Source organism: Piliocolobus tephrosceles, chromosome 15 (genome assembly GCF_002776525.5).
Source record: "Piliocolobus tephrosceles isolate RC106 chromosome 15, ASM277652v3, whole genome shotgun sequence".
NCBI classification, from domain to species: Eukaryota; Metazoa; Chordata; class Mammalia; order Primates; family Cercopithecidae; genus Piliocolobus; species Piliocolobus tephrosceles.
This window is the reverse complement of record NC_045448.1, coordinates 107,008,118-107,031,376: the sequence shown is the minus strand read 5'-3', so window position 1 is coordinate 107,031,376 and position 23,259 is coordinate 107,008,118. Positions and strand designations below refer to the sequence as shown.

At 56.2% G+C, this 23,259-nt stretch overlaps 1 protein-coding gene across 1 annotated transcript in view; it reads right to left on the bottom strand.

The window, feature by feature from the left end:
• Window positions 1–4,866: 4,866 nt before the first annotated feature.
• The window catches only part of FAM178B (family with sequence similarity 178 member B), a 122,173-nt gene continuing 103,780 nt past the window's right edge, over window positions 4,867–23,259 (bottom strand). Inside the window, exons 18-20 of the mRNA XM_023211292.1 lie at window positions 7,354–7,431; window positions 6,826–6,978; window positions 4,867–5,253 (exon numbers count right to left, since the gene is read on the bottom strand). Of these exons, the coding sequence (XP_023067060.1) occupies window positions 5,221–5,253; window positions 6,826–6,978; window positions 7,354–7,431 (264 nt within the window). The 3' untranslated portion in view covers window positions 4,867–5,220. The remainder of the gene's footprint in view (window positions 5,254–6,825; window positions 6,979–7,353; window positions 7,432–23,259) is intronic.

The following is a 23,259-nucleotide window of genomic DNA, read 5'->3' as shown; positions in this document are numbered from 1 at the left end:
TTGGTTTCAGTAACAATCGGGTCTTTGCTGGTACACATAAAGGCCCCTTCTCCCTTGCTGGCCAAAGCCACGTTTCCCAGCTCTTTTCCAGTAGGAAAAAGAAAAACGCTGTGGCCTTGGAGATGCTGCAGATGACGACTGTGGGGTGGGTAGGGAAGGCCTCCTGCTTCAGCTGACAAGGTGGGAGAAGAGGTGTCACCCTCGTGTTGATTAGAGACCCCTATCTATTCAAGCGGGGGTTAAACTGAGACACAAGGGCCCTCACTTGTGTTCTGTGCTTTAGATTTTTGCAACTTGTCTTGATGTACATTTTCTTACTCCACCCTTTAAAAAGTAAATAATTTGGAAGGCTGAGATGGGAGGATCACTTGACCCCAGGAGTTCAAGACCAGCCAGGGCAACATACTGAGACCCTGTCTGTACAAAAGAAATTTTTTTTTTTTTTTTTGAGACAGAGTCTCACTCTGTTGCCAAGGCTGGAGTGCAGTAGCACGATCTCGGCTCACTGCAACCTCCACCTCCTGGGTTCAAGTGATTCTCCTGCCTCAGCCTCCCAAGTAGCTGGGATTACAGGTGCCTACCACACCCAGCTAATTTTTGTATTTTTAGTAGAGACGGTTTTCACCTTGTTGACCAGGCATGTGCCACCATGCCCAGCTAATTTCTGTATTTTTAGTAGACATAGGACTTCGCCGTGTTGGTCAGGCTGGTCTCGAACTCCTGACCTCAGGTGGTCCACCCGCTTAGGCCTCCCAAAGTGCTGAGATTACAGGCGTTAGCCACTACACCCAGCCCCAAATTAAAAGAAAAACTAGCGGGGCGTGGCCGGGCGCGGTGGCTCACACCTGTAATCCCAGCACTTTGGGAGGCCGAGGCGGGCGGATCACGAGATCAGGAGATCAAGACCATCCTGGCTAACATGGTGAAACTCCATCTCTACTAAAAATACAAAAAAATTAGCCGGGCATGGTGGCAGGTGGCCTGTAGTCCCAGCTACTCGGGAGGCTGAGGCAGGAGAATGGCATGAACCCTGGAGGCAGAGCTTGCAGCGAGCCGGGATTTCGCCACTGCACTCCAGCCTGGGCGACGGAGTCAGACTCCGTCTCAAAAACAAACAAAAAAACTAGCGGGGCGTGGTGGCACGCATCTGTAAGTCCCAGCTACTCAGGAGGCTGAGGTGGGAGGGTTGCTTGAGCCCAGGAGGTGGAGGCTGCAGTGAGCCGTGATTGTGCCACTGCACTCCAGCCTGCAGAGCGAGACCGTGCCTTGACAAAATAAAAAAGTAAGTATTGGCCGGGCGCGGTGGCTCAAGCCTGTAATCCCAGCACTTTGGGAGGCCGAGACGGGTGGATCACGAGGTCAGGAGATCGAGACCATCCTGGCTAACACGGTGAAACCCCGTCTCTACTAAAAAATACAAAAATTAGCCGGGCGAGATGGCGGGCGCCTGTAGTCCCAGCTACTTGGGAGGCTGAGGCAGGAGAATGGCGTGAACCCGGGAGGCGGAGCCTGCAGTGAGCCGAGAGCGCGCCACTGCACTCCAGCCTGGGCGACAGCTAAAGAATACTTCGTCTAAAAAAAAAAAAAAAAAAAAATAAGTATTGTTACTCCTCTTTTGGAGATGAGTCAAAAAGATTAAACAACTAGCCCCAAGTCATGGAGATAAACAGGTCAGAATTTCTTTTTTAGAAATGGGGTCTTGCTCTGTTGCCCAGTCTGGAGTGCAGTGGCACAGTCATGGCTCAATGTAACCGCGGGCTCCTGGGCTCAAGCAGTCCTCCCACGTCAGCCTCCCAAGACTACAGGTGCATGCCATCACACACGGGACAGGGTCTCACTATATTGCTCAGACTGGAAAGGTCAGATTTTAAAATCAGGTCTTGGGACTCCCAATTCTGTGTTTCCACAGTCACCATCTATCCTGACAATGCTCCATTTCATGCTGTTTTTCCTCACATTCAGTACTACTCCCCCATACCCCCACCTCTAGGTGTGAAGGTTGCCAGGTAGAGACCTGAGCTCTCTGGCTCTGACTCCAAGGTGGCCTCAGTGGAAAGTTTCAAAAGGCAACCGGTTTGGTTTCACTGGCAGGGCAGCAGCAGGCGTTTGGGTTCTGGAGTCCCAGGGATGTAGAAGCCTCCAGCTAATAGACTCCATGTGCTTATCCTCCCAAACAGTCAAAGAAGCTCCCAGCTCCCTCCCCCCTTCCACCTTCAGGCACCTCCTGCTGTGTTCTGTCCATTCCGGCACTGGCCCTTTCTGTGGGGGTGGGCAGAGTATAGTTTCCTGCATGGCTACTTGCTCATGATTCATACTTCTAAATGAAAGTACAACGGACAGAATAAAAGGATTTCTGGGTCTTCAATTAAGACAAAAATTACTAATACATGTACTGGGGGTGTGGGGAGGTGCATGTACCTGGCTAGTCTCCCTAGGGCCTAGCATATTCTATGGAAGGTATCCATACTTTGGGACTCAGGCAGTGACAACTGCTTGTGGTCAAGACTGAAATTGTGCTAAATGCCTCTCAAGGGTCTTCAGAGATCACCCAGCAGCTCAGGCCAGCCCCTAGAGATGACCTAGGAGTCTTTCCTGAAAAGCAAGTCCCCTTCCCCATCTCTTGATGTTGGCTGTGGGCCACACTGCCCTTCATTTGAGCTACTCGCCTGCCAGCTCTCCTGAGGCAGCGGGAGGGAGGCCCGGGGTGGATACTGGGTTCTCTGGTGAATGCTGCCTGGTGGATTGCCAAGGCAGCTAGGACTGCTGTCACCCCCCGGATGGGGAAGTGAGAAAGCTTGGGTCAGCTACCCTTCAAGGGTCTTTCTGAGCGCCTGGGGACCGAGGTGACTGGGGACATAGGCATAGGAAAAGAGCTCTCCCTCCCTACTTCCTCTAAAAGAGAGTTATCAGAGCTGCCCACCTGGGACGCCTTTCCCTTCCCAGCCCCTCCCTGTCACCAGGACCAAAAGGAAGCAGGAAAACATCTGTCATCACAGCCCCGGATGCGGATTTTCCAGTGGCTCCTATCAGGATATCCCCCAGCCTTTTCCCAAGGGCTTAGGGATCTGGAAAAGTCAGAGATCTGGAGAGCAAGTGGTCATATTGCCAGCACCACTGTGAAAATCTGGACCTGGGGGAGGCCGAGTCTCCAACTGATCCCGGACTAGTTTTAGAAGATAGGGCCAGCTCCCAGCCAGTCCCAGAGAGGGCCCATTACACACCCCGGGGGACAGCGTACGCCCTTGGGCGACCTCACAGTGCACACCTCTGCTCGGGTTACAGCCAGGTCTCTGGAGGGACTGAGTTGTCACCGACACCTCCTCCCCCCTTGGTATCTATTTCTATCTTGGGGATGAGTATGTTTGGGGAGCAGGAGAGGAGGGGACAGTGGATAAGAGCCAGGACTGGGGAGGAAGGCTCCAGTTATCAATGCTGCTGGACAGCTCAGCTCCTTCTCAGAGCCAGGTAGGGCCACCTTCATGAACTGGAAACTCCCCCGTTTAGCCTCTCAGGCCTCCCTACTTCCTCTTTGCCCTTGGCAGTAGGAACAAAGAAGGGAAATTTCAAAGGTGATTTCCAGGTTTCCAGAGAAAAGTGAATAGTTACAGACGAACTGTCAGTGCATGCCATGTGGAGCAGGGCAGCCCCGAGGGCGGGTGAAGAAGGCTGGCTCACCAGAATCCCTGGTCGCTCATTGGAGGATCTGAGGTTGACCTGATGCTGCCGGGGCTTCGGTGGTGCCCGGGCCATGGGGGCATGTGACACAGCCGGGAACAGAAACCAGAACTCTCGTGGAGGTCACCTGGCATCTAAGTCACCCTGGTTGAGGGTTTCTTCCACTTCTCATTTGGCAAAGGCTGCTAGGCAGAAAGGCGTCCTGTGTGGTATCCAGTACTGTGCTGTGCGTGTGCCCGTGCCCCTGAATAATAGATGCCTCCAGCTCCCAGCGTTCTGGGGATGCAGTGAGGGAGACAGCTGTCTGAAACAGCCCCAGAACTGGTGAACTCCACTTGGGGTCTGCACGTTGAGCCACTTGGCCTGAAGGTCCTTTATTCTGGGGGAATCTCTCTCCTAGTTAGCCCGCCCTCCCTATCCCCGTGCATGAAAGCCAAAGAGAGGGACGCATAAAAGCAGAAGAGTTGTACGCAGGCGCCACGGGAGTCAGCGAACAGCCAGGGTTGAGTTGAGTTGAGGAGTGGACACAGTCCAGTGTGGCAGGGGCAGTCCTCTGCCACTGCCCAGCTACCTCTTGTGTCACGTGCAAAACCCCATCCAAATCCAGGAAGGGTCAGGAGGGGCCAGGGACTAAACGTGGATTCTCAGGGTTGGAGGAGTGGGCAAAAATAGATCTCCAGCGGTATCCTGGAGCTCAAAGGGCCGCTCCCTCCTCAAGGGGTTCAGGTCAAAACTACCTAGGACCCTATTAGGGATCAGGTCCCATGAACTCATCTGGGGCAAGTCGGAGGAAAAGCAAAAGCAGCATCTGGAAGTGGCTTCTGAACCGCCCCCACTCCTGAGGCTGGGGAGTTGATTTCAGAGCTCAGCACTAAATGGAATTAAGTGTAATTACAGCCCTGATCCACATCTCACTCTGTGCCACCTCCTCAGCAGGGGCGGGGAATGGGGAGTGGTCCCACACTGGGTCCAAACAAACGTCCTGGGTTTCTGACAGCTCTTAGGCCACAGTGGGCTGTGGGGAGCACTGGCCCTCCCCGGGGACTTGCCGACAGCCCCCTGCTACAGGCGGGGCCTGGGCCTGGGCCCCAGTGCTGTAAATGTCGAGCTGAGAGCCCAGCGAAACACAGGCAGGAGCATCAGGAGACTGGACGCGGGCATGAGCCCCCAGGACAGGGACTGAAGGAAGTGTTCTAAACCACTGATGCTGACTTTAATGTGCACAAAGAAACCTCACATTAGTGACAGGGAGGGAGAGGAAGGAGGGTGGGGAGGACGGAGGCCCAGGGAAACCAGAGCTATGGAGACAGAGGCCTTAGGGAAGAGGAGATGGCTGGGAGGAGGGCTGAGGCGTGGGCGAGGCAGAGAAGCCCATCCCTTGCTGAGAGGAGAGGGGTCGGGGCGGTGGCAGAGGCAGGTTCTTGCTTCATCAGGCTGGTCAGCATGTGGCCTCCTTTGGCCTTGATGCCTCGCTTCCTCCAGTTCCCTGAGCCTGTTCACTTCCTGCTGGAGCCAGGAGCCCTGGGCTGCCCTGCCCCTGCCCCTTTAGATGGCTTTCCAGGGGCTGAAGTACTGGGCCTGCGGTGAGGAGAAAAGCAGGCTGTGACGGCCTGGGCCCAGGTGTTGCCCACTGCCCTGCAGCTCCCCGGGCTGGCGGTGTCCATTCAGCACCCGCTGCAGGCTCATGCCAGGGGCCGAGTGAGCGGGATGCCTGGGTTCACAGTCCTCGCGAGGACACAGCGGTCATCAGGCTACGTGACTCTGTAAGTGGTCTGCCAGGGCCCCTCTGCCAGGCCCTGAATCACTTTTCCTTCTCGGGACAAGCACGCTGCTCCCACCAGAGGCTGGTGAGATCTAGCTCCCTGGGGAGCGAGGGTGAGGTTTGTTCTCTAGCCTTCTCAGAGACTTGGCGAAATCTGAGACCCAAACCACAGCCCACATGGCCCATGTGTCAGCCCTAAGTCAGAGGTTATGGGGTAAGGACGAGAGAGGAGTCAAGAAGAGGCAGGCTAGGAGTGGAGGGACACTGGTGGTGGGGTGGGAGGTGGTCCTCACCCGGTCCTGTGCCCCTCCACACAGGACTGGGGGCTCAGGCAGGGAGACCCCGAGCCGGCCCAGCAGGGTGCTGCTTGGAGAGATGGGGCTGGAAGGGAGGGCACCAGCACAGGGGCTGAAGTTGGTTAGGTCGGAGGCTTGGGAGTCAGGCTGGCTCATGCCCCGATTCTGACATTCACACAAGCTGCCTATGTCACTGGGGTAAGCCATCGGGCCTCTCAGGGCCTCTGCTTAGTCTGCTCCTCTGTAAAATGGGCTCCTGGTAACACCTGCCTCATGGGGGTTGTGTGGGTTCTTAGAGAAATGGATCTTCATTCAAGAAACACGAGCTGTGAATCTCACACCTACAAGCTCTGAGAAAACTCGGCGGGGGTAGGGGGTGTAGTGGAGAGGACCCAGGCAGCCTGGGAGCCTTCCTCCTAACACAGCAGGAGGCCAGCCTCAGGCCCACAGCACAAGTGGGCAGAAGGTGAACAGCTGGGGCCCCTTCCTGGCACTGCTCATGACAGACTGGCACTCTGGGTCCAGACTTTTCCCTCTCCAGGGCAACTTTTCTTTGCACTTCCTGAGGACTGCGCTTCTCTGTGTCCCCTCCGCACCCACCCTGGGCACTTTTTTTTTTTTTGAGATGGAGTCTCGCCCTGTCGCCCAGGTTGGGTTGCAATGGCACAATCTGGGCTCACTGCAACCTCTGCCTCCAGGGTTCAAACGATTTCTCCCACCTCAGCCTCCAGAGTAGCTGGGATTACAAGCACCCGCCACCACGCCCAGCTAATCTTTTGTATCTTTGGTAGAGACGGGTTTCACCACGTTGGCCAGGCTGGTCTCCTGACCTTGTGATCCTCCCCCCTCAGTCTCCCGAAGTGCTGGGGTTACAGGCATGAGCCACCATGCCCAGCCTTTGACACTGGATTCTTGATAAGAATGATGAAGGCCCCTCAAGGCGTCCCCACCCTTCCCCCACATGCCCGCTCCACCCATGTCCCTGCCAGGAGCTCAGCAGCTGCAGCGAGGGTGGATGCGCTGGTGGCTCTGGCCAGCCCTGCCTGACCACTTCCCGCCCCTCCCAGGTCTGGGGGCTGCAGGGGGCACCACCTGGGGCTGGCAGTGGGTCAGCAGCTCCTGCCAGCGGATGTAGGTCTGGGTAGCCAGGTCCTTGAGCATGGTGTGGTGCGTGGCCTGGGGGCTCTCCCGGATCTGCGAGCTGATGTGGCGATCCAACTGCATGCACAGCAGCTGCAGCTCGCCCTGCGGAGGCGGAGGGAGGCCGAGACGCGAGTGTAGCATGAGCCAGGCACATCCAAAGCAGGGCAGGAGGAGAACAAATTCAGAGAAAGGAAGGGGCACATTTGAGTGACTGTTCAGGAGCTGAGTAGGAAAAGGAGAATGGGGCCAGCACAACTGCTAGGGCTCGGGTCAGTGTCCCTTGGGAATGGCTCGGCTGGTGGGGCACTGTCGGGAGGAAGAGGCCCTGGCTCTCCCAGGCTGGCTTCTCTCAGCCTCCCACTCTCTGCAGTTCCTAACAGTGGGCTGGGCATGGCCATCCCAGGCAACCCCACGCTGCTTGGGGGAGAAGACACAGCTGGGCACCCCCACTCCAACCCCGGCCCTTGGGAGACTCACCCACTGGTCTGGAGTGATGTCCCGGCAGCTGACAACCACCCCGGCCAGCGTCAGAAGGCTGTGGCACAGGTAGCAGGCCTGGAGGGAGAGCACAGGGGCAGCTGCTGCTGCTCTAACTCCACCAGGGCAGCACGGCAGGCCAGGGCGGGGGCTCACTCCACCCCTAGGTGTTCAGCGACAGTTTCCAGGGAGGCATCTTCAAGGGGCCCTGGGTGAGCCAGGCTCTGAGCCCGCATTCACTTGAACCTGTGACTCCCTAGCAGGCACTCCCAGCCTGCCCTCTGATGAAGTGTCAACCTCCCTTCCTCTAGAAAATGCAGTCAGCCATCCAGAAACATACACTGTCCCCCAGCCTTGTGCTGCGGCAACAGAGGACACCTTCTGAGGAGAGGAGCCTATCCACTCTGACCTCTGCAGTCTCTGTTCCCTGGGCCACCCTTACCCATAGGTACTGAGGCCAGGGTGCCTCTGTGCAAACAGCAAAGGGATCCCCCTCTGGGGGGATGTGGCCCATGGCTCCTGGACTCGGCCTACCCCTTGGCAGAATGCCACCGGCACCAACATGGGTGTAGCCTGCCTAGACAGTCTCCTTACTGACCCGAGGAGGCAGGTGGAGAGACGGGAGCCGATGGTTTTGGCTGAGTGTCTGTCTGCACACCTCGCCTCCATCCTCATTCCTGCCAACTGCACACTCTCAAGCAGTGAAAACAGGACGCAGGCCTGCTCCATCTGGCCCGAGAACAATTTGATCTTGAGGCACCCCCGGACTCTCTTAGCGCCCATTCGCTTATGGGCTACGTGCTTGCCGTTTAGAGAAACCGAGTCATGGGGAGTGTCCCAGGATGTGAGGCTCCAGGAGGGACGCAGCCTGCTCTGGACTCCCAGCCGCTGCCCGCAGGCGCGCCCTCCACTCAGAGGCCCCTGCCGCCTTGTCCTCTCAGCTCTCTCTTCATGTCTAGGATCAGGAGGTGGCAAATGACCAGCCCTGTGGACAAGCAGGGGTGGGAGAGGTGGGCTCTAGAGATGCCGGCAGGAGATCGAGACCATCCTGGCTAACAGGGTGAAACCCCGTCTCTACTAAAAAATACACAAAAACTAGCCGGGCGAGGTGGCGGGCGCCTATAGTCCCAGCTACTCAGGAGGCTGAGGCAGGAGAATGGCATAAACCCGGGAGGCGGAGCTTGCAGTGAGCTGAGATCACGCCACTGCACTCCAGCCTGGGCGACAGAGCGAGACTCCGTCTCAAAAAAAAAAAAAAAAAAAGAGAGAGATGCCGGCAGGTGACAATGGGCTGGAGCTCAGAACCAGCCCATGGCCCCTGTGCCCCAGCTTTCCCTGACCTTTTCACCCTGCCCTCCCAGGGTGCCAGGCAGTGCCTCAGCAATGGCTACCGCTTCTTTGCACAGGCCCAGGAGTCTCCTCAGGACAGAAGCCAGACCACTTCTCAGGGCATCAGATTTGGTACCATCAACTGACTTCTTAAACCCAAATACCAGCCAGGCACGGTGGCTCACGCCTGTAATCCCAGCACTTTGGGAGGCCGAGGAGGTAGCCAGGTGTGGTGGTGGGTGCCTGTAGTCCCAGCTGCTCTGGAGGCTGAGGCAGGAGAATGGTGTGAACCCGGGAGGCGGAGCTTGCAGTGAGCCAAGATTACACCACTGCACTCCAGCCTGGGTGACAAAGCGAGATCCCGTCACACACACACAAAAAAACCCCAAATACCACAGTGCAAAATCCTGAGGTCAAAGGCCACCTGGGGCTCCCACCAGCAGCACCCACTCTGCCTGGGACCCAACCTGTTCAACACAACGGTGAAGGCCCATGGGGGGTCTGACTCCACAGGCTGACCAGGTGGCCCTGCACACGGCAGGCAGAGAAGACACGGTGGGGGAAACTGAGGCATGCCTCCAGGAGAGCTGCCGTGGGGCGGGGAAGACCCAACCTCTCTGAAGCCTAGCTCCCTCTGCCTGCCGGGTCCCTGCAGCAGCCTGTGGATGTCCCAGTCGCCCGGCCCAGCTGGCCCCTTCCCTCCAACCTGGCCTTGCCTTTGAGACTCTGTCCAGCCTTTGCAGTCCTGCAACAGCTCACCGTCCCTTGTCATAAAGCTAGTCTGGGCCTGCGTGCCAGACACTATACCTTGACTGAGACACGGCGACATGAGACACTCAGGCGTTAGAGGGAGAAAGATACTTCAGGAGAGCAACTGTTTGGTCAAGAAATAACATACCTCTGCTTCTGCACAGACCAAAAGGAGAAAGGGCCCTTCCGGGGTTTTTGGGGAATGGGGGAGTACAACTTAGAGGCTTCAGGAAGTGACTAAGCTAAAGTGAGCCTCAAAGGAACAGTAGGAGTTGAGGCAAAGATGGCCCTGTGCAGGCAGAGGAGAGCTGATGACAGACCCTGAGGGCGGTTCCAGAACCAGAGGCCGGTACAGGTGCACGGGAGTCGGAGTGACCTGGGGTCAGAGTTGTGAGGACAGGCTGGGGGTGCCTGGGGGACGCAGGTGAGAGAATGTGGCCACACTGGTGTGCTGGAATGTACTAGGTAGCAGGAAAAGGAGCTCTCTCTGGGAGAAAGGATTACAGGGTATCCTTATCTTTCCTTTTTTCTTTTTAAAGATTATTTCTCTACAATGTGGATACTCATACGGTGAGAATACAATGAAAGTTGGTTTAAAACTTTTTTAAACAAGATACTGCCAACTGTAATTGACTGAACCTAACTGGGTTTGGGGTGGGTGTGAGGCATGGCCGCGGGACTTGGCCGTGAAAAGAAGCTGAGACCCAGGCTGGGTGAGGTGGTTCATGCCCGTAATCCCAGCACTCTGGGAAGCTGTGGTGCAGGAGCTGGAGACCAGCCTGGGCAACACAGCGAGACCCCGTCTCTACAAAAAACAAAACCAAAAAGTTATCCAGCATGGTCACCTGTAGTCCCAGCTACTTGGGAGGCTGAGGCGGGCGGATCACTTGAGCCTGGGAGGTTGAGGCTGTAGTGAGTTATAACTGTGCTACTGCACTCCAGCCTGGGCAACAGAGCAAGAACTGGTCTCAAAAAAGAAAAAAAAAAAAAAGCTGAGGCCCCTCTCTGAGAGGGCAAGCGAATGATGAGAGGTGGCAGGGGATGCCAAAGACAACATCCAAGGGTTATCAGGGACATCACTGAGAATGGCTGGGGAAGGCACCCTGGGGTCTGCAGGGGAGACTGTGTGGGCCTGGGAGGGGCGAAAGGGGGCCTGTCCCTCTCAGACCTTTCCGTTGTAAACACTCCCAGCCCCGGATGGCGATGGCGCAGCTCAGTGGCCCGCTCCACCCATGGGCTCTCAGGGGAGTCTCCCCTTATGGAGGAGGCCCGGCTGCAGAGCTTCCCCTCCTAGAAGGAGTTGTGGGGAGGGTCTGAGATCTGACGAATGCCCTGGAGGAATATCAGGGAGGAAAAATCCGTCAGTGGACTTACCCCAGGCAGTGGAGAGTTACTGGTTTCACAACTTGTTTCTTATGCTGATTCCCATAATTGAATCTGCAGGGGGCAGGGATGGGGGAGGGGAATCCCAGGAAAACTCTTCCCAGTGTTTGGGTGGACAGTGAGTAAGAAACAGGCAGTCCTAGAGGAAAGCCCTGTTAACCACATTATATCAGCTGTGTTTTCCAAAGGGAAAAAACCGAACCTGCCACACTGCCTGGAGGCCGGGTGCATGTCTTCCTTGCATTTGAGGGTGCTTCCTGTTAAGGAAGACGTTGACCCAATTTAAGGAGCTTGGTGGCTGTGCAGATGCCCTCCCTTGGAACATTGCCGGGGGCCTGGCTGAAGCTGGGTTCCCAGTAGGGATTTTGAAAAGCAGCCTTCATTATTGGCATAGGAAGTGCCAACACTTCCATCTCCTCCCTGCATTTCCCCAGGACTCTTGCTCTCAGAGTTGCAAAGAGGTAAGAGAGAGTCTGATCCTGTCCAGACAACGGGCGTGGTGTCCCCACCCTCCCACCAGGCCCCTCTCTGTGTGAAGGTCAGAGGAACAAAAGCTCAGCGGAAACTGGGGACTCTGTGGCCAGGAGCAGGCAGACCCCGAGTCTGCCTATCTAAACCACCAGCGGCTGTGGACACCCGAGTCGCCCAGCCCAGCCGGCTTGCTGGTGATGCACTGCTGGCTCCCTGAGCTCCCCTTCCCTCCAACCCGGCAGGGGCAGGCACGGGAGAGGTGCAGGGCAGGCAGGGGTGGGCCTGAGTGAGGGGGCCCTTCCCAGCAAGACAAGAAGGGCCAGGTGTGAGAGCTGCGTTACCTGCTTCCTTCGCAGTGTGACCAATTCCTGAACTTAGCAAGCCTGCTCCTGTCCTGGCTGGCACTACAGAGGCACGGTTCATCTTCCCTTCCGCCAGGCAGGGGAGAGAGGCTGAGCCAAGGCTGCAATCCCTGCCTTACCTGCTTCCTCTCCCTCTGGGAGCACAAGGTGGCCCTTCTATACGCCAGAGGGAGGCCCTTCCAGGTCTCTTAGAACTGCTTGGTGTGTTGGCCGGGCGCGGTGGCTCAAGCCTGTAATCCCAGCACTTTGGGAGGCCGAGACGGGCGGATCACGAGGTCAGGAGATCGAGACCATCCTGGCTAATACGGTGAAACCCCGTCTCTACTGAAAAATACAAAAAACTAGCCGGGCGACGAGGCGGGCCCCTGTAAGCCCAGCTACTCGGGAAGCTGAGACCGGAGAATGGCGTGAACCCGGGAGGTGGAGCTTGCAGTGAGCTGAGATCCGGCCACTGCACTCCAGCCTGGGCGGCAGAGCAAGACTCCGTCTCAAAAAAAAAAAAAAAAGAACTGCTTGGTGTGGTGGGGACTTCACTGTGGCCTCAGGGTTAGCCCTCCTTGGGTGCTGGGGGCTACACTCGTCCAGGCCTTAGGACCTTGTCTGAAGATGGGACCCAGCTCCTGCCCTACGGCACGTCAGTTAGGCTGTGAAGCCCTGATAGGAAATGGGACCTGGGAAACCTCAGTCAACATCACGGGGAAAGGCAGAGTCTGAGGGCATGCCTGGACCCAATACTGACAAGAAAAGCCCGGCCCATCCCTGCCACCGCTGCCAGCAAAGGCCCAGCTCCCGTTTTCTGGGTCTTTCCCCGGAGTCTGGGGGGCTGGCTCTTCTCAGAAGTTCCACGCAGGAATGCCTCACTCCTGACTCTAGAGCCTTCAAGGAGGCCGTGCCCTCCCCCGGGGAAGGAATGACAAGGCTGAGTGACGGCAGACAGCAGACTGGGACTGTCACCAGAGGAAGGGAGGTCAGCATCTCCATGTTCTGGTCCAGCTAGTTCTGACCCCAGGCTCCCCCAGCCAAGACTCCCAAGTCCAGTAGGAGCCATTAGCAATGCTTTTGTCATAGACAAAAGGGAAAAAGGGTGGACATTTCCCAGGAACTTCATCCTTTAGAAAATTCCCCTCTAGCCAGTGCCAAGGGAGCGCGCTGTGGCCTGCGCTATTTACGCTGAAGGAGGGCAGGAAAGGAGGATGGAGAGGCTCTCCCAGGAAGCCACTCGCACTGGCCAGAACATATAACCTTTCTCCCCTCTCAGGTCATGACCAAGAATCCAGTCTTAACCCCGGGCAAGTCTTCAAATCCAGCCCTCTCCTGGAGGCTGCCAGACTGCGTGGGGAAGGCAGACCTGTTTCTGGCAGGACCCTGAGGGACCAGGTCCAACCAGGCTCTGGGGCAGTCAGTGAGTGTGTGTTACGGGGAGAACCAAGACTGACCGAGAAACACCTGCTGGGAAGGACAAAGATGGACCCAGAGGGCACGGCTCTCCCAGCCAGGTGCTGGGCCCAGGGGCTCACCCCCAGGTGTCCCTACCTCTCACTCAGGAAGCTGGCCCTGATGTCTGCTGGCGCTGGGATTCCGGCCTGGGGTCCCCTTGCTTTCTCCTTTCCATGCTCATGGACCCTGGGTGGTGGCAGCCTGGGAACATGCATTAATCCTAGCCTGGCTGGGCTGCTCTCAGCCCAATCTCAAGAGCCTGAAGTCCAGCCCAGCCCAGGAGAAGTATTCTGCCTTAGGTGTCATCACTGCCACACGAGTCCTCTCAGGACTTAGGTGCAAGCACACGGACTGAAGAGCGGCTCCAGAGCCAACGGGATTCGGGCAATGGCTGAAGCTGCGCTGGTCTATCCTGGGCCCTTTCAGACCCGAAGCTGGGGCTGGGTCACAATCCTTTTTTCCTCTTTTTTGTTCAGTTTAAACCTATATCGTACCACTTCACGGCATCCTGATCCAGTAGGGCACGCAGAGGGCCTGGGACCCCGCCTTCAGCAGGTGTGGAAACTGCGGCGTGGGGAGGTTCCCTAATGATCACCACCCTGTGTCCAGGAAGGGCAGGTCTGGCCCAAGAGCAGATGTCTGGGCGCTCAGCCTTCAGCAGGACAAGCTCCCCACGTGTGCGTGGGTGCTGGTGGGGTCTCTAAAGAGGATTCGCACTGTGGACATCCTCCTTGGGAGACAGCAAGGGTCCACGGGCCTCCTGCTGGGAGGACAGGGCGAGGCTGAGGCTGTTCCCCCAGGGTGGAGGAGGAATGCCCTTTGCAGCCTGGGCCCCCGGGGCACAGTCTAGGTATCCACACAGGTTGGGCACAACAACAATGAATCATGAGTAATCCGAGGCAGGGCTACTCAGGCCCCAGGCCAAGAGCCTCAGTCTGAGGACAGAGCCAGAGCTTAGGTGACTGGTGTGTCCATTAGGACACCAGGCAAAAGGGGATGCATTTTTCTAGGTACATGCCTTCTGAGCCCCTGCAGGGTGGCACTGGCCACCAGGACGAGGCCGCCATGCCTTCCCTGTCCCATGAGCAAACTGCACAGCCTCTTCCCCTTGCCCAGGCAGCTTCCGCTCCGAGGTTGCACCCCCGACCCTTGGCTTTGGCAGACACTAAAGGAGGAAGCAGAGGGCGGTATCGAAAGCTCTGTTCCCAAAGGCAAGCCAACTTGGGAAGTGACTCTGACCAGGACAGGTCACCGGTCATAAGTCCTAGTGAGGAAGAAATGAAGACATATGACCGACCGCTAGGAAATGAGGCGGTGACCTAAGACCTCTTTCTAACCTAGGGTCCCAGAAGACACAGGGTCAAGAGGCCAGAGAGCAGTCTTGGCCAGAGAGCAGACGTCACTGGCGGGGCCTGCCAGGCAAGACACCCAATTCTATCAGTGAAAGTGCCTGCTAGGGCATGGGGTGGGGATGACCCAAACACGGTCCTCAAACGTGGAGCAGGGATGAGGCCCATTTAGGGTGACGGGAGATGGGCTGGCAGCAGCTCAACAGGCAGGACTTCCAGCTCCGTTGCAGTGATTGGCCACTGAATGGAGTTTGCTTTCGGGCCCTGCTGGGCAGACAGGTGGGTGTCTCTTTCCAGGCTGCAGAGGACTCGGGGCCCAGCACGTGCCACACCCTCCACGCCCTCAGAACAGGAGCTCTCGCCTGCACCTCCGGCTTCCAGGAGAGTGAGTTCAGAGATCTGAGCCTTCACAGCGGGGATCTCTTAAGTTCTATCCCTAGCTGGGGCCTGGGGTCTGGTCCCTGAGCATCCCTGGCTCCTGCTCGTGGTACTGAGGACAGCGAGGGAATGTGGAGGCCATGGTGCATGGGGCTGGGGAGGGAAAGAGATGGAAGGCTGAGCGCTCCGGATTCCTGCAGACCCGCGGTGGGGAGGTTATCTCAGAGCATCTCCCCATTCCTCCGTCAGAGGCCGGAAGGCACTGGAGGCAAGTCCTTGCTGGAGGTCGAAGGGCTCCCACCCAGTCCACCTTCCTCTCTGGCTTCCTGCTGGTGGGGGTCAGGGAGATGACAGGCAGGGACGGGCGGGGTCTTCCTGCTCCTCCTCCAGCTGGGACCACAGACCTTTACACCAGGGAGATCGGGACCAGAAAACCTAGCTCTGCAGCCTGCCCAGAGAGGGACAAGATTCTCGGTGCCTGTGTGTAAGAGTTCACGCCTGTACACGTGTACATCAATGCATACGTGTCGGTGTGCGTGTGAGCGTGCAGGGTGCAGGAGGGGGTCACTGACACCAGCCAAGGCATTGCATAAGCACCCTGACAGAGCAATGGTTTTCCCATGGCTTCCCCTTCTTGTCTTTCACTTTTTCACTTACTGAATTGTCTCTGGGGTGTTGGCACGTCTGGCCAGAGCCTGGGACTGCCCTCCTCATCCTTCCCAGCAACACCAGAGCACAAGGCCACTGCCCGTGACTGAACCACAGGGATGCTGTAAACGTCCAGGGTTCCGGTCCTTTCCCTTGCTTTGTAAGAGTGTCCCAGCCTCCTGTCCTCTACACTCAGACCAAACTGTTCCACGGTGGTGACTCCAGCTCTGACTCCAGGGGTGGGCGTGAGTTCCAGGCTGGCCATTCACTGTATGCGAGCTTGCCATTGTGACTGGCTTAGAGATGGGCACTGGACCCGAACCAAACCAATGAGGCGCCACTCTGGTTACGGTTCGAGGGCGGGAGCTCTTTCTCGTCCAGGAAGAGTTAAAGGATGAGGAGACCCAGGTAGAGTGTCAGGTTTGAAGCTGATGAGTCACTTGCCTAGGGCTGCTGAGACAAGGCCGTTGAGCCTGGAGGAGGGGAGAGCCTGCCTGGGAAGGCGCCAAGGGCCAGAGCCTGGAGGAGGAGGGTGTGACACGGACGTTTTCTGACACTGTTTAGGTCCCTCTAAGCCTGATGAACTGTCCCAGGGCTTTCCAGGATTTGTGTTTGTGTTTCCGTCACTAAAAAGTCCTGGCAAAGACAGGGAAGAAGGGACAGAAAAGGTGGTATGCAGAGAGCACTTGAGAAGGCTGTGGTTATCCTGGCAGCTGTTCCTGCAGACTGAGGATGGCGTGTAAGGGGCCTTCCCCACTGTGCCTGGGCCTCTTCGCTGCACAGCTGGGAGCCTCAGACACTGCAGCCTCAAACTCCTGGGCTCAAGCCATCCTCCCGAGTAGCTAGGACCATAGGCATGTGCCATTATGCCCTGTTAACACCACACCTGGCTCATTCTTTCTCTTTTTTTTTTTTTGAGATGGAGTTTCGCTCGTTACCCAGGCTGGAGTGCAATGGCGTGATCTCGGCTCACTGCAACCTCTGCCTCCCAGGTTCAAGCAATTCTCCTGCCTCAGCCTCCCCAGTAGCTGGGATTACAGGCATGCACCACCATGCCCGGCTAATTTTGTATTTTTAGTAGAGACGGGGTTCCTCCATGTTGAGGCTGGTCTCAAACTCCTGACCTCAGGTGATCTGCCTGCCTCGGCCTCCCAAAGTGCTGGGATTACAGGCAAGAGCCACCGCACCCAGCCACCTGGCTCATTTTAAAAAAACACTTTTGCAGAGATAGGGTCTCGCTATGTTGTGCAGGGTGGTCTATGAACGCCTAGCTTCAGATGATCCTCCTGCCTCAGCCTCTAAAAGCACTGAAATTACAGGCATGAGCCACTGTACCTGGACAGGGTGAGGCATTTCAAGGGGAGCCATGGGGGTTGTGGTTGAGGTGAGACTCTGGGTTGACCCTAAAAGGTAGCTGTTCAAATATGTGAAGCAACATGTAAACAAGCCATGGCTTGAGCCATGCCTGCAGCAATCCAAGGACAGGAGAGACAGTCCGGGCTCCGCAGGAAGGAGGGACAGCAGGAGCTAAGACACGGTGCTGAGAACAGAGCGTTTCTGGGAGACCATCATTGCTTGGATTCAAATGTCGCACGTAATGTGCGGCAGCGAAGCCGCGCACTGGGCCAGCTGGTGGAGGCTCTGGCTGGCAGTTTCATACGATGTGACAGGCACTAGAGTCTATTTTCCTAAGTTAGAACGAGAGGAAGATAATCCACAGGGGTGTCCAGGAAGAGTTAAAGGATGAGGAGACCCAGGTAGAGTGTTAGGCTGGAAGCTGGTGAGTCACTTGCCTAGGGAGAGAGGCCTCCAAGGGTCTCCAGGAGGACAGGGCCTGGGTGGGGTGGGGCAGGCAGCAGGCCCCGGAGCTGCCAAGGCCCGGAGCAAAAGCTGGCTGAAGAATGCAAGCCTGCCTCCGCAGCTTAACTCTGTCACTTCAAGCCTGCTCATACACTTGTAAAGAAACCAGAATTTCTGAGACCCAAACAAAGCTGGCCTGAGCCTGGGCCCTGCCGGGCCTTGGGATGCCCAGAGGTACTGGCCTGTCCCCAGATCTGTCGAGGTCCCCCTCTCCTGGAGGGTCAGCTTCCCAGAGGCCATCTCTTTGATGTTTATTTTTAAATATGTCTGATGTTCTGAACTTTGCAGGAAGTAAGACAGAACCAACCACAGATTAGACAGGAGAGGAACTCACAAGTTCTGAATATCCATTTTCTGTTCCTCAAAACCAGTCGGTTTCCTCCTGACCTTGGCCTAACCAAGGTCCCCAGCCCAGTGGGGCAGTAAGAGACAGACAGAGCGCATGGGGGGAACGGGGAAAGAGCCTTCATCTGCCTTTCAGGGGTACACAGGGTGAGTGGCCTGTGCCCAAGGGAACACATGTCCCACTGCTGGAGTTGAGCATGCCAGCAAGAGAGGGCAGAGGCAAGCACACAGCTGCCAGAGGGCAGGAGCCCCCTCCCTGCCCAGCCCTGCAGTGAGAGCCAGGCCTTTCTCCACCACAACCTCCCATGAAGGCGGCTCTTGGCAGGGTCACCCAGCACAGGGACAGACAACTGCAGTTGCAGCAGCAGGAGCGAAGCAGTAGAACTTGTTTCCCAACTCGATCAACACACGCGCCACACCACAAGGATATACAGGAGATGTGCACAGCACGCACTTGTGCACAAACACACAGCAGAGGCCCCGCCCTCTGCAGAACATGAGCAGAGCTACTCAGAATGAGCCTGAGTGCAGTGGAGTGGGCACAGCTGGGCTGAGTTTATCCCAGAGCATCACCAACCCCTAAAGCACACCCATGCCCCCGCCCCTCACCAACAACTCCATTCTGTACCAATGCCCTTGTCCAATAAACAAACCACCACACACCCCCAGGCCTCCGGAGCAGGAGCTGGGGACCTAAGTGTTGTGCACCTCGAGGAAGCTGACTAGAGCCACTTGCACTCAGTCGGGGGCCTTGATCTGGGTGGTGCCCCCCGCAGGGACCATCATAGGTGCAGAACCTACAGATTGCCCCTTAGCTGTTATCCACTGAGGACACCATCTCGCTGGAGCAGGACATGCCGGGGGCTGATGGGGAGATGGGACCAGGCTCCTGCTGCCTCAACTCTGCCCCAACTCTGGGACCTCCCCCTCTGTGGTCCTTAGTTTTCTTTCCATGCAACGAAAAATACTTCACAACCTCACAGTCCCCAGATTTCACCAACCAGGGAAGAACTTCCATCCCATCATAAAGATCCTGGTACTACATACCTCCCAAATCCCTGAGGGGAAAAACAGAATTACAAAACTTCATCAATAGAACATCAGTAGGCCGGGCACGGTGACTCACGCCTGTCATCCCAGCACTGTGGGAGGCCGAGGCGGGTGGATCACCTGAGGTCAGGAGTTTGAGACCAGCCTGGCCAACATGGCGAAACCCCGTCTCTACTAAAAATACAAAAATTAGCTGGGCATGATGGTGGGCATCTGTAATCCCAGCTACTTGGAAGGCTGAGGTGGGAGGATCGCCTGAACCTGGGAGGCGGAGGTTGCAGTGAACCAAGATTGCACCATCGCACTCCAACCTGGGTGACAGAGCAAGCCTCTCTCTCTCAGTAATAAATAAATAAATAAATAGAGCATCAGTAGAGCAAAAAGAAAAGCAAGAAACAGTAAGTAAGTGTGGTAAGGAAAAGTATAACATGCAATAGCAGGTTTATGACACAGCCAAAATATCAATAATCTCGATGGTAGTGAATTGGGGCCCACTGAGATGGCTCACGCCTATAATCCCAGCACTTTGGGAGGCTAAGGTGGGAGGACTGCTTGAGCTCAGGAGTTTGACACCAGCCTGAGCAACGTGGCGAAACCCCGTCTCTATAAAAAAAAAATAAAAAATGGGCCGGGCGCAGTGGCTCACGCCTTTAATCCCAGCACTTTGGGAGGCCGAGGCGGGCGGATCACGAGGTCAGGAGATCGAGACCATCCTGGCTAACACGGTGAAACCCCGTCTCTACTAAAAATACAAAAAAATTAGCTGGGTGCGGTGGTGGGCGCCTGTAGTCCCAGCTACTCGGGAGGCTGAGGCAGGAGAATGGCGTGAACCCAAGAGGTGGAGCTTGCAGTGAGCCGAGATCACACCACTGCACTCCAGCCTGGGCGACAGAGCGAGACTCCATCTCAAAAAAAACGACAAAAAAAAAAAAAGAATAAAAAATAAAATATAAAAAAATTAAAAATGGGCCGGGCATGGTGGCTCATGCCTGTAATGCTAGCACTTTGGGAGGCTGAGGTGGGCAGATCACCTGAGGTCAGGAGTTCGAGACCAGCCTGGCAAACATGGCAAAAACCCGTCTCTACTAAAAATACAAAAATTAGCTGGGCATGGTGGCAGGTGCCTGTAATCCCAGCTACTTGGGAGTCTCAGGCAGGAAAATCACTTAAACCTGGAAGGTGGAGGTTGCAGTGAGCCAAGATCTGGTCACTGCCCGCCAGCCTAGGCGACGGAGTGAGACTCCATCTCAATCAATCAATCGATATAAATAAATAAATAAATAAATAAATAAATAATTAGCCCGGTGTGTTAGCACATGCCTGTCCCAGCTACTTGGGAGGCTGAGGTGGGAGGATCTATTGAGCCTGAGAAGGCGAGGCTGCTGTGAGCCCTGATGGTGCCACTGTATTCCAGCCTGAGCAACAGAATGAGACAGGCAGGCCCTGTTTCAAAAAAAAAAAAAAAAAGAGTGAATAGGCTATGACCTTCATGACCCTGAAACCTGAAGCTGGACAGAACACACCAGACAGCACCTGGCCAGATATGGTTTATACAAGTCAGCTACAAGGAAGTAAACTGCCCCAAGAAGACCCTGGTTCTGGGTTGGTGGGCTCAGGTGGTAGCTTGGAGAGACAGTGGCAAACTGAGTCCAGTTACACGATATTTTTCTGCCTGCGGCCAGAAGGACACAGTCTCCCTTGCTGGCCTGGGAAGGCAATCAGGGCAAATCAGTATCCATGGGCCAAAGGGAGCACTTGGAGGCCGCCTCTAAGTATTAAACTCTCCTGTGTTAACTCTCCTACCGGAAAACACCCTCTACCACCTCTGTAGGCCAAAAAGGCTCCGTGCCTCTCACGTGGCTGTACCAGACCCCCAAGCATCACTCCGAACCAGATGTTCATTCTTCTCTGGGAATAAAGCCCAGCTCAAACCAGGCATGCACACGGCCACAGATAACCCAAAGGGGCTCGGCTTTGTTTTCTTTATCCAGAAGCTCTTCAAAATGCTAAAAATGTTATCAGCTCACTAAGCGGGATAGTCCACAGAAGCTCTTATAGTCCATATAAGCTCTGCCTGCTCAGCTGAGACTCTGTGGTCAAAGCCAGGACACATGGCCAGGGCAGGCATCTATGTGGCCGCTGACTCTCTCCAGTTCCTGACCCCCCTGCACAGCTGCAGCAGGAGCTCATGGCTTCCTTTGCTGAAGTACTTGGTGCTTTCCCAGGCAGGACCTCACTAGCTTATAATTACAAACGATGTGCTGGGACTGGTTCTGCCACACGCAGGTAACACTTCTTTAGTCCAGGGCCTCCTGCTGGAGGCGGCCAGGCTATAAGCTCTTGTGGACTTAATGATACGAAGACCTTAAGAGACAAGGGGACCACCACGCAGAGGCTGGTCAGGTGGTGTGCAGGAGGCAGCAGGTTTCTAGAATGGGGGCAGGACAGCGAATGCCAGAAGAGAATGGAAGACAGGAGTTCAGAGAAGGACAAAGAAATGAAAACTAGATTCATTCGTCCATCCAGTGCCAAACGTGGGACGTGGTGCTGAGACGCCGGCTCTCTCACAGTCGAGCTGGACGCGGGGCGAGCAAAGAGACAACTCTACTTGCCAAGGGGTCAGGGAGGAGAGAAAGTCAGGCCCTGGACACCAATAGCAGCTCTCCCAGCCTCTTCCCAGAGGGAAAGGCTGGGCCAAGGCCTGAGGCAGCGAGAGGAGGTGGGGAAGAAGCTGGGCAGGAGTGTTTATTTGCAGGGCTGGAGGAAGGCTGTGACCCAGCCGCACAGGGCAGGAAATCTCCCAGACAGGAGTGAGAGGGCCTGGGGGATAGGCGGGCGTCAAAAGGCAGAGGCTCAGTTCAGCTGCCCCAAGGCTGGGAAAGCAGGCATTTCCTCCAGGCTGGGCCGCCTCAGGTCAACCTTACTCTGGCCTCAGTTTCCCCACTGCACTGAAGGGAAATGAAAAGGCAAAGACTTTGAGCTCTGGGCATGAAAGGCTCAGACCACCACTCCTTATAAAACAGGGTGGATGCCGCCGCTGCTGTTTTTGGCTGCTGAGTGGCCCATCTCACCTCTTTGAAGATGAAACATGCTGAGGCCTAATGAGGAGTCAGTCGGTCGGGGTGGGCGTGGAGCCCAGTCACCTGCCCCACCTGGCCCCTCCCAGTCAGAACAGCGCCCAGCCCAGGGGACAGAACCCAGCCCAGGGGCCTGTTTCACACTTCTGTGCCCGCGCATCCTCCTCTGCCCGGGGTTCCCTCACTCAGAGGCAGAGGTGTAGGGGAGCGCAGCAGAGGTGGTCTGAGGTGGTCTTGGGCTGCAGCGAAGGCCTTCTGAGAGCTGCCTGGGCCTCGCCTGCCCCTCCACTGCCCTGGACCAGTGCACACTACCCTTTTGGGGCTCTGCCGAGCTGCACAGTGCCTCCATGTTTTCAGGCCACACAGGTCATTTCCAGTATGGAGGCCGACCAGGGGGAGGCTTTCAAACCTCCTTTAAGTATGCGAGAATAGTCCTCTAAAGAAAAGGCATCCTCAGCCTGCTCGCTGTCCTTCTTCCCCAGCTGTTGAAAGGACGTCTTCTGCCGCCTAGATAGCCTCTGAACCACAGTGAGTCGGGCAGGAACCACACCTCTGCTAGGTGAAGCCCAGGACTGGCCCCCAAGGTGCCTGCAGGCCACACTCTCCACTTAGCCAGACCAGACGTGACCCTCTTTCCTCTCTCTCGCCACTTGCCTTGTTTGTTGTTCCTTGTCCCCCTGCCCAGGCCTCCTTGATTTCTATTCAGACAGACCCCAGGGCTGGTCCCCACCTCCTTCTAGAGGCCCCATAACCAGCCCATAACCAGCTCGTTTTTGGGGAAATACTTGGCACGAGAGAAGGGGCATGCAGACAGCTCACACCCTCCTGGGAGGCAGCAGCCTCATCAATGCACTAATGTTAGACATAACTGAAAGACAACTTTCCCCACGTTTCAGAAGAGGAGCGTGCACCTGGGGATAAGCATATCTCTTTAATGGTTCATTTGTGTTCATTAAGTAATTAATTCATTTATCTGATTTGCAGAGTGATGCCCAAAGGTTGGACTTCTGTATCAACATTCAGCCTCCAAGTGACTTTCTGGAATTACCACCTTCCCCAATTATGACAATCCCTATCTCCATTCTTCATCCCCGAGTCCCCAGGGGCAGGAGAGCGCACCGAGGTTTAAGCGCTGTTCCCCAGGAAGCTGGGCCTGGGACGCCCACTCTGAAGCCCTCACACCCACCACCATCCCTGCTCTGACATTCACTCAGGGACTAATGAGCCTCACTGTTTCAAACTCTACAACCTGCAGGCCCTGGGGCACCTTGTGGCTCCTGACTCCCACCAGAGCTTGGCTTTCAGGAAAGCCAGAGGCAATGCCTGGAAAGTCAATTAGGAGAAACTGGGGACAGGCCAAGGACTCAGCCTCAGTGATTCCCGGAGTGAAAATGAATACGGAGGCTGGGCCCAACTCTGCCTGCAGAAGGGATGCCCTGCACGTCTAGACCACCTGCTCTTATCCTG